This window comes from Mastomys coucha, unplaced genomic scaffold, assembly GCF_008632895.1.
Source record: "Mastomys coucha isolate ucsf_1 unplaced genomic scaffold, UCSF_Mcou_1 pScaffold23, whole genome shotgun sequence".
NCBI lineage: Eukaryota > Metazoa > Chordata > Mammalia > Rodentia > Muridae > Mastomys > Mastomys coucha.
The window spans coordinates 9,353,010-9,363,957 of NW_022196906.1; the positions used below are offsets into that span (position 1 = coordinate 9,353,010).

Below are 10,948 nucleotides of genomic sequence, written 5' to 3' on the forward strand. Positions count from 1 at the left end.
TTAGGACTGCTGGTACAAATACACAAGGTAACATTTCTTTTCTTCTTCCCCTGTCCCCTTTATTCTTTATTTTGTTCTGTTGTGTAGCTTTGACTGACCTGTAACTCACTATGTTTACCAGGCTGGCTCTGATCTTAAGGAAGTCCTCCTGTCTCTTTTCTTGAGTTTTAGACTACAAGCACACATGTATACCATGCCTGGCCAAATTACTATTTTCTAACCATAAATCACAGTAAGCAAATCAAATATATTCAAGGAATTATCTGAAAACACTGAACTCTGTGTTGCCTTTAGGAAAATCATCAAGAAAAACAAATGTATATTTATACATATTTAGAGGTGTCAGGAATGAATTTGAATTTGGAAATCTGAATTTAGTCCCCTGAATGGGTCCAAACTGCTTGAGATGAACAATTTCTGACTGCATACGTTACTATCATTTTATACAGGCAAGAACTGGAAGAAATAATGTTAAATTATTATTAATCAGAAGAAGAAAGTTGTGCTTGGCATGATTTACAAAACAATGGATACACCATTATTCTCATGGTAGAATAAACTGATTTAAAAAATAAAGGTCAGCTTGCCTCTCCCAGTTCTACACATTAAAACATGTTTACCATGCAAGCATTCAATAAATCAATTTAATATAACCACACTGTCTCTATCAGTGATCAGATGAGCTCACCACTTACATTTTCTTTAGCCTGTCGATGTCCGTCTCCCATATGTCTTAAACTTGCCAAATATAGTTTTTCCAAATTCTGTATTTTCTGGCTTTGTGCTTCTTCCCATTTTGCCCTTAGCTCCTCAGCCAAATGAGAAACCTGCTGACTTCGCCTCTGTTTTACGCCTTCTCTTATCTGGAAGGCAATGCCCCTTTCTTGTTCTCGAACCTGAAAGATGAGTATTTCATATAAAATACATGAAGGGGATTTAAACATTTAAAAAAATCTAACTGAGAATAAGAATGAAAATGAATTCTATTCAGATCTATTATTTTCCTAACTACTCATTAGACATAGACTATGGCTAGCAAAAAGTTGCACTGACAGAGAAAAAAAAAGGGAGAGGCTATTTAGAAAATTTTTATTGCATTAATTTGTGTGTGTGTGTGTGTGTGTGTGTGTGTGTGTGTGTGTGTGTGTGGTATAGCACAGGAGCCAGAAGACAACCTGCATGAGGCTCCCTGCTTGAGGACCTGGATTGCCAAGCTTGACACTAAAATACCTTTACCTACTGAGTCATCTCAGCAGCCCTCAAGAGTATTTCTAAAACTACTTAATCAAATCTTATGGGGCTGGAAAGATGGCTCTTCCAGAGGTCCTGAGTTCAATTCCCAGCAACCACATGGTGGTTCACAACCATCGGTAATGAGATCTGATGCCCTCTTCTAGTATGTCTGAAAACAGCTACAGTATACTCATATAAATAATTCTTAAAAAACAAAACAAAAAAAACTTATTTTATCTATGCTATCTCTAATAACACATAAGATGCTAAGAGTAAAATGATTTCACAAGTTTCACAGTCAAGGTTAGATGGGAGCTCCTTCTCTAGAGTACATTGCCTCTGATTCTAGGTAGGAATCTATTACATGACTCACAAAAGCTTTAGACTGCTAGAAAGGGAAATCTAAACTCTCCTAATAAACTTGTCTTAGATGCTCATATTAATAAGTCTGTTTCATTTTTCCAATAGTCTTTTCCAAATTCTTTTTGAGCTTCCTTTTCTAGTGCTCACCAACTATGTGCCACTCAGAAATGGGACAGAAAGATTTTAACAGCCAGAAACTGTGGAAGATTTCTGCAAAATAATGTCTTGTAGACATAACAGAAGTGTTGCAGGCATGGATCTTGCTGACACAAGATCAAGTAAGTCAACACTGCTGAGTGGAGGGAGGCTTTATGAGACCCCACCCTAGCTACAGAGCTATTGGGAGCTGACGGCTACAGGGGGACAGTTTTCTTCAGCAGTATGGTCCAATAGTAAACTGCCCATGCTCCAATGGATAGCACAATGTAGATGCAGGCAGAATTAAATGAACTCTGGGTTATAAAAAAAAATAGGGAAAATATGAGAGAAAATAGGGAGAAAATGGAGAAGAGAGGGGTAGATAATGATTTAAATATATTCTATCTACATATACAATTATCAAAGAATAAATTTTTTTATCAATACAGAGATATTTAAAGAACTATTTTTCAATATTTGAGTTAAGCAATATCTTTCAATTTTTCTCAAATATACTTATTAGCTTATTTTTCAAATGTAAATAAGCAAGAACCAGGACTCTTTCAAGGATAGAAAAAGCTTGTAAATGCAGCACTTTGTTTATAATAATCTAATCCAAAATATATGAATGATTTAAGGAAGACAAAAAATTTAAATTCCAAGTAAATGATACCTGTAACAATCTTAATTTTCGTCTTCTTTCATAATCTTCTTTCAAAATGAAGGCTTCTTCATTAGGGCTCAATCTCAGTTTTGCATTCATTACCTTTCTTTTCATTTCTGAGTATTTTAAATATAAAGTATCTGAATTGAGGAGAAATAAACAGATGAATGTCTACAAAATATATTACTGAAATATGGCAACAATTAAAAAATGATTTTAAAACTTCATGTTACTATTTTCAATATTTAAAGGGTAATATGTATTTACTGTATACAGGTAAACAAAGTCCAACTTAGTTACAGTTCTGAATCTGCTCTTTAGTTTACTGGTTGTCAGATGGATGAGAAAAAAGAAGAGTGAGGAGAACGCCTTGCAAATCTGTCCCCATATATAGCTGACTGACAATAGTTCAGACCTTACTTTATTCCTGTCTTGGCATTTCTATAGTTTACTAAGCATTTAAAAGATATATTGGCATCAAACAAATGTTTTCACAAGTACAATTTAACACTGATAACCTGTACCTAATAAAAATAAAAAGGCAACTTTAGGGGCCCCTGGTTTGCTGTACATAATTTGATCACTTAGCACCATTAAATCTCATGGAATATTATCAATCCCATGGGCTTTGTTTAAAAGATCCCAAAATTACAAATATGTTGTATTAGTTAGGGGTTCTATTGTTTCAATAAAATACCATGACCAAAAGCAACTTGGGAACAAAGGCTTTATTTCAGCATGTATTTCCACATAATAGTCCATCAGTAAGGGAAGTCAGTAGGAACTCAAATGGCAGAAACATGGAAGCAAGGAGCTGATGCAGAGGCCATGGTAACACACTGGTCATTGGCTTGCTCAACTTTCTTTCTTATCCCATCCAGCATGACCTCCCCAAGGATGGCACAGCATACAATGGGTCTGGCCCTTCCACATCAATAATTAATCAAGATATTGTATTACAGATGTGACTATAGGCAGATCTTACGTGAGCATGCTTTCAATTGAATGTTCTCTTACCAATGACTCTAACTTGTGTCAAGGTGATATAAAAGTTACCAGGATACTTCTTTTTTGAATGATCATTTTTAAAAATCCCTATAGGATAATTATAATGGCTTAAGTGCTTAGATTCCTGGATCTATTCTTCTATTGCTAAGTCTGGGTGTCCTTGATGTCCTCTATATACTTTTTTTTCTGTCTCTGTAGTTTCAGGTCTTGCACATGCTCATGCTTCCACTGTGCTACAACTCCACTCCTCTTCTCTAGAACTTAGATTTTTCTTTACATGCTCTTATCTAGAGGAATGTGGTGTTTAAGAGCTGGTGTAATTTGAAACTCTTTCCAAGTCATTCTGCTATCAACCTGTTCCCATGATCACCACTACCAAAAAGTATACACTTAGCACCACACGCCATGATCTTATGTGAGATGAGTACTCATGTCTTTGGCCTCTTTACAGTGATAAAGTAGACAAATTTATTACTGGCTATTTACAGTTGTGAAGCTAGCTTAAGCTCAGACGCTGCTAAGGAGCTATCCTCTATGAAAGAGCTTTATTTACTCATCTTACCTAGAATATAGACTATATTCATATAGGGACAGCTTCTCCTTCAGTTTTTCATTATTATTTGTCTTTTGTAGACAGGGTCTTAATGACTGATAGTAGCTATAGTTTTAAAAACTCTGGCCAGGAGGTGGTGGCGCATGCCTTTAATCCCAGCACTTGGGAGGCAAAGGTAGGCGGATTTCTGAGTTCGAGGCCAGCCTGGTCTATAGAGTGAGTTCCAGGACAGCCAAGGCTACACAAAGAAACCCTGTCTCAAACAAACAAACAAACAAACAAAAACCCCAAAACTCTTAAGACTCAAATATAACAACTAAAAATGCTGTTTCAGTGAAGTGCTTGGGTAACCTCGTAGAAACCAACACCTTTTGCAGAGAATTCTCCATCACAACTGTGGTCAGGACAAGTATGATTTTTCTTTTTTAAGATTTATTTATTATTATAAATGAGTACACTGTAGCTGTCTTCAGACCACCAGAAGAGGGCATCAGATCCCACCACGGGTGGTTGTGAGCCACCATGTGGTTGCTGGGATTTGAACTCATGACCGTCGGTGCTCTTACCCACTGAGCCATCTCACAAGCCCCGACAAGTATGATCTTATTCATTACTTCATCTCTTTTGTCTAAAAAACTGTCCTGCATCTTATAATTCAGGGTTGACTGAAAGAGACAGTGATTTAATTCATATACATTCTACATGGCAGACCCAGTCATGTCTAAATCCAAGAGTACAAATGTCAAACAGTAGTAATTGCTTGACTTGAAAACCTTTTCCAATACACCCCACTGACATTCTTAAGAAAAAACTCCTAAGGAGGGGTGAGGCTCCAAGAGAGGAATATTGTAAGTTGTTTTCCATAGGAGAAAAGTATTCCTCCTACACCTATTAGGTAGAATCCTGTTACCTGGTTTGTTCACTAGCCATTTCTATCCACATGGACTCTTTAAGTTCTATGTTTTAAGTGTCCAATAATGATGGACACAGTAGGACTTACCTTGATAGAGTTCATTCTAAAGATTAGGTAGTATCTGATATACAATAATCACAAAATTAGTAGTAGATGTAGATGCGAAAGTCAACACTGCCATTCATTAGCAGAAGGCAGAAGGCAAGTTTCAAATCCCTTGGGTCTTGTTAACTTTATTCCCTGTAAGGGGAGTAATAGCCACCACACGTGGCTGTACTATATGTGTGGCTTAATTACTTCCGAAACGCCGAATATAAGACTGACGACAACCATTCGCATCTGTAGTTTCTTGAGGCAGGGTCTGTCTTTGTTTCCTAGGCTGGTCTTAAACTCGAGACATTCCTCCTGCCTCAGCACTGCCTTCCAAGTGCTGGGATTATAGGGTGAACTAACACTCCAGGCTGGGACTGCCATTTTTTCAAAGCTGAGTTTAAGACAGAAGAGTACCAGAAGAGCTACGGTTGGCGGATGCCACAGAAAGGCCCAGCTCTCTGCAGGACCGGCCTCGGGGCGGTTTAAAGGGCCGGAAGGTTCGCCAGCCGGCTCGCGCCCTGCTGGAAGAACCCTGACGGGCCTCGGTCACTCACCTGACAGCGTGTGTGGTCGGGTCTCACGACACACAGGCACCCGCACTCGGCCAGCTACCCAGCAGCCGTTTGGGGACCTGCGGGAAAGCCATGGCTCGGCCCTCGTCACTTCCGCCATTCAAACGGCCCGCCAATGGCGGGATCGGACGGCGGGAACCGCCTTGGGCCCGCCTCCGCAGGGGCCACCGGGAAGGCCGCGCCGTGCCAAGCCCCCGCCCACCTCCAGCCCAGCGCACGCATGGCCCCGCCCACAGGCACGCACGCGCAGTCTTGCGCAACAGGCCATTATTCCTCTCAACTGTCAGGGTCTTGTCCTACTTGCTCTGTGGTGTTTTGTTGCTGGCAGTCAATCCTGGGTTGGGTTCAGAACCTGAAGAAGGATGTGTGGAATCTGGACCAGGAAGTGCAGTTCACATACTATACTCTAACACCGAGACAACTCAGGCTACCTTTATTTATACATCTATTTTTTCACATAGTCTCTTAAGAACTTCCCACCAAGTGCACATTGTACTTCGTTCTCAATCACCACGGTAACCCATGAACAATATCAAGAAAGCGGTTAATATCTAACCCAGCACTTTGGTGCATAACCAATTGCGGTTACAGTAGAGAGAGATGATAAACTACATACCCGTGAAATTCTGATTTAATTATTGACAGCGTCTCCCCTTAGGAAATCTAATTCTTCTAACGCCCAGGGCTCTGCGAAAATTAGTAAACCGAGTCAGTTCCTCATCCTTGCTTGGTGTACCACTGAATATTTCTGTTAAGTCTTGGAACCAACAATCCAGCAAGACCTTCTTAAGCTTTTAATAACCATCTAACTATTGTTTGGAACAGGTCGGTGGGGCAAATTGTTGGAACTAAGTTACCATCCGGAGAGAATGTCTGGACGTTAGCTGGTGTACCCAGACCAGGCCCTCTTGTTGACCAACTGTATCATTATTAACACAAGAGTAGTGATCTATTCCACTCTCATGGCCCTCAGAGACAAAGATGAATGAATCACAGTCCAAACTTTCCGATTCGAGGGGAACATCTGTCACAAAGTGAAAGTAAAAACTTCCAATAACAAAGCCAAAAATGCAAACGCAAGGCAAAAGAGAACCAAGCATTCCTTGGGGAAAGGCCAGGAGATTCTGCTCCAATATCCCACAGGTCCTTGCCATGTGGGGACCCAACTCAGGCCTTGCCGCAAGGAGACCCATCCTCATTACATTCATGCACCATTCCCAGCAGAGGCTTGGCAAACTTGTTCACATGGTCCTAAGTCTGGAAGAAGAGGTGTGTAGGAAGCATGATTGGTTCAGTTGCCTGACACCCCTCTGTCATTTGCTGACCTGATGAATGGGCAATTATGTGCTCTAACCCAGCTGGCATCTTGGGCAGAAAGTCCTCAACTAGAAATTTGAGATTGAGACATGTTCTGTTTTGAATAGGAAACTAGGAGGGATAAGAGCAAGCTCAGTAGGGTGAGAGTGTGTCTGGCTATACATTGTGACTCTGATACCCAGCGCTGGGGCCCCAAACCATTGGAATCATAGCTTCTCTTTAGAGTCTAAAGTTTAGACCTATATTGCTGTAGGCCACGCCACCCCGGATTGTCAGAAGTGGCATATTCCTTTTACCTGGCATCTATTTCCTGTCAGCTAAGGGCCCTGTTGGAAGTGTTACTGGAGTGCCTGTCTCCTTGTACCTTTGCCATGGGAACCAGACTTCTATCTCAGTTTGTTCTCTGGGTTTTCAGAAGGAGTATCCTAAGAGCATTCTCCAGAGAAGAGTGAGGCTCTTGTGCTTTGGTAGGGGAGGTTGAAACTACTCAGCTATTAAAAACAATGACTTCCTGGAATTCTTAGGCAAATGGATGGAACTAGAAAATGTCATCCTGAGTGAGGTAACCCAATCACAAATGATATGTGCACTCACTGATATATGGGTATTAGCCCAGAAGCGCAGAATACCCAAGATACAATTCACAGGTCACATGAAGCTCAAAAAGAAGGAAGACCAAAGTGTGGGTGCTTCAGTCCTTCTTAGAAGGGGTAACAAAATACTAACAGGAGGAAATAGGGAGACAAAGTGTGGAGCAGAGAATGAAGGAAAGGCCATCAGAGTCTGCCCCACCTGGGGATCCATCCCATATACAGTCACCAGACCCAGACACTATTGTGGATGCCAGAAGTGCTTTCTGACAGGAGCCTGGTATAGCTATCTTCTGAGAGGCTCTACCAGAGCCTGACAAATATAGAGGCAGATACTTGCAGCCAACTATTGGACTGAGCATGAGGTTCCCAATGGAGGAGTTAGAAAAAGGACTGAAGGGGTTTGCAACCCCATAATGAGGCTACAGGTTTATCTCTGCAGACATGGTATCTGGTATCATGGGGATAAAACAAAATAATGGTTGATATGTTGGATCCAGAGTTCAACTTCATGGATGTAAATTCCTAGTTTACCAATGCTGACCCTGTGCTAATTCCTAGAAGTCAGTTTTCTCAACTCAGATGTAGTAAGTGTTCCAAAGGTCGCTGTGAGATTTAAAGCTGTTATGACAATGCCCGGCACAAAGTACATGACGTGCTACTTTTTACATTTTGGTTTTTAATACGTTTTATATAAGTCTTGTTTTGGAGGCAGGGTTTCTCTATGTGGCCCTGGTTGTCGTGAAACCTGCTGTGCAGACCAGGCTGGCCTTGAACTCACAGATCTGCCTCCCTCTGCCTCCTGAGTGCTGAGATTAAAGGCATGGCCACCACAGCCCATAATGCTTTGGTTTTGACTGAAGAAAACTGAAAATAAACTTTTAAATATGTATTCTAGTACTCTGGTTTTGATTTTAATTGTGTCTTTGAACTTTATAGATGTAGAGAAGTAGGTATGCTTAGCTTCTAATGTTGTCCACCCATTGGGAATGAGTGTGTGTGTGTGTGTGTGTTTGAACACAAGTGTGCACATGCATATGTGTATGCACATGTTTCAAAGTCAGAGGTCAGTGCCAGGTGTCTTTTTCTATGGCTCTTCACCTTGTCTTTTGTAACAAAACTTCGGCCTCTTTTAATTTATAAAACACTGATCCCAGAGCTAGATTGAGTGGTAGTAAGACTAACAGTTCTTAAGGGATATAGCTGTCTCCACACATCCACTCCCTGTACCTACAGCACCACCATGCCTTGTTTTTACATGTGTGCTTAGAGATACTTTATTCATTGGACCATTTCCCTGGCCTTGGCGTAAACAATCACCACTGGTCAACGGAAGCATGGTGACGTTAGTGTGGCTAGTTTCTGTATAATGTTGCCTTTCTTCAGAATACAGCTGAAGTCAGGTCAGCTTGGAGCATTGGTTACTTTAGCATCATGTGACCACAGTACCTGGCAGGCACAACTTAATGGAGAGAGGAAAGATTTATTCTAGCTTACAGTTTCAGAGGTCTTCAGTCCATCACGTTAGAGACAGCAAGAAGAAGTTCATATCTTAGTGGACAGGAAGTAGAAAGAGTGAAATGGGAAACAAGTGCAGGGTAATATTCTCTCAGGGATCTACGGTCAATGACCAACACCTTCAAACTAGGCCCCACTCTCAAAAGCTCCCAGTTAGGACCACCATGTAGAGTGCAAACATCACAAGGCTGACACTGAGGGAGGCAATGAATTCAAGCACAGCAGGAGAGTTTCAGATGGTTTCATAGCTCTGAGTTCACTTTATTTTATTTTACTTTTTTTGTTGATTTAAGTTTTATTGCATTATGATGAGAAAAGATACATGATTTCAATGTATCTGAATTTGGTAACATTTAAAATCATTTTAAGTAAATAGAATTAAGTCACATTCTTGTTTCCCTTTTGTACCCCAACTCCTCCCAGAGACCCCCCTTCAATACCTACAATACCTTTTTTGGTCATATTCCTTAAAATTTATAAAATATTATAACAATAAAAATGAGTATTATAAAAGTTGTTTGATATGAAACAACAATCAACAATCAAGTCTTATGTAGATGCTTATCTACAGCAATACTGAAAATATATATGTTTTTCTCAATATAAATTTTAAATAACTCCAAATATATTAACTGTATATTTTAAAATAATACATCAATACTCATATTTTTTTTTGTTTTAGTTTTTTTTTTTCTGAGACAGGGTTTGTCTGTGTAGCCCTGGCTGTCCTGGAACTCACTCTGTAGATCAGGCTGGCCTCAAACTCAGAAATCTGCCTGCCTCACACTCCCAAGTGCTTGGATTATAGGCGTGCGCCACCACCGCCCAGCTTCTAGGATTCTTTTAAATGAACATAAATATATAAAATCTTTTTGTTTGTTTGTTTTGTTATTTAGCAGAGTTTAAAATCTTGGCTCTTACTGTGGTACAAGTCCAAAATAAGAACAATTTTTTAGACATTGGAGTTCATTGTAATAAGGCTGTATTTCAATGACCCTCATATCACCAAAGGATTTTACCTCCATCATAGCTAAGCTGAGAGTTGACAGTTCTGCTGCACCAAGGAATGAATTGTAGGCACCATTTTTGTATACAGACTTCCTGTTATGGTCAAAGTATTTGACCTGAGTGACTGTCTTTATTCTCAGCCCACAGAGAACAGGTTACATTAATTTTAGAAATTGGTGTGTGTATTAAGATGATCTATCCATAAAATCATTCACCAACTGTTACAATGAACAATGGCTCTGCTTGGAGGGTGGCACAGACAATAGGTGAGGGTTCATTGGCTGTGATAATTTGAAAAAGCATTCATCTCAGAGAAAGAGTAACTTATAAAGTCTTCTTCTTCAAACTTGATTCAAGAGTTACAAACGTCAAGCAAAACATTCAGTCTCACTCTTTGTTGTTCTCTTACAAGCCACCTCCTAAGTTAATTGTCTATGTTTCTCTTGGCTGTATAAATACTTTTGAAATATGTAAGCTGTTCTGAAAACCATAGTAGAGTGTAAAAACATGAAATAAACAATACTACTAATAGAGAGGCTGAGATAGAAGAAGCATGACTTTAAGACCATTATGTGGTACTCAGCAAGACACTGTCACTTACATACAAGCAGAAAGTGTATATGGATTGTACAATATTGGACCTATTTCTCCAATTACCAAGTTAGAGAGACCACTGGATGACAGTCAACAAATTTCTAATTCCTCATATTTTTGGATTTCAATTGATTAGGATATGTTAGTAATATTAATTTCATATTAAGATATTAAGAAAAAGTGATTGTTACTTTCTGTTGTTTTTGTTGTAGAGGTGGAATTAGGTTTGTGTGGGTTTGTTGAAAGATTACTTTCTTGCTTCTTCTAGGTTGTAGTTTTGCTCCTTATGTTTTCCATCTATTATCCTTTGTAGGGATGGATTTGTGGAAAGGTATTGTGTAAATTTGGTTTTGTCATGGAATATCTTATTTTCTCCATCTATGG

General features: G+C 39.7%; 1 protein-coding gene across 6 annotated transcripts in view; it reads right to left on the reverse strand.

The window, feature by feature from the left end:
* Cep295 (centrosomal protein 295) overlaps window positions 1-5,733 on the reverse strand; it is a 44,391-nt gene extending 38,658 nt beyond the window's left edge. For 5 of the 6 annotated variants that reach the window (XM_031345949.1, XM_031345944.1, XM_031345941.1 and 2 more), the window contains exons 1-3: window positions 5,520-5,733; window positions 2,408-2,538; window positions 696-896 (exon numbers count right to left, since the gene is read on the reverse strand). In XM_031345949.1, coding sequence (XP_031201809.1) covers window positions 696-896; window positions 2,408-2,538; window positions 5,520-5,637 — 450 coding nt within the window. In that variant the 5' untranslated portion in view covers window positions 5,638-5,733. The remainder of the gene's footprint in view (window positions 1-695; window positions 897-2,407; window positions 2,539-5,519) is intronic. The other variant, XM_031345943.1, reaches the window with a different exon arrangement.
* Window positions 5,734-10,948: the final 5,215 nt, after the last annotated feature.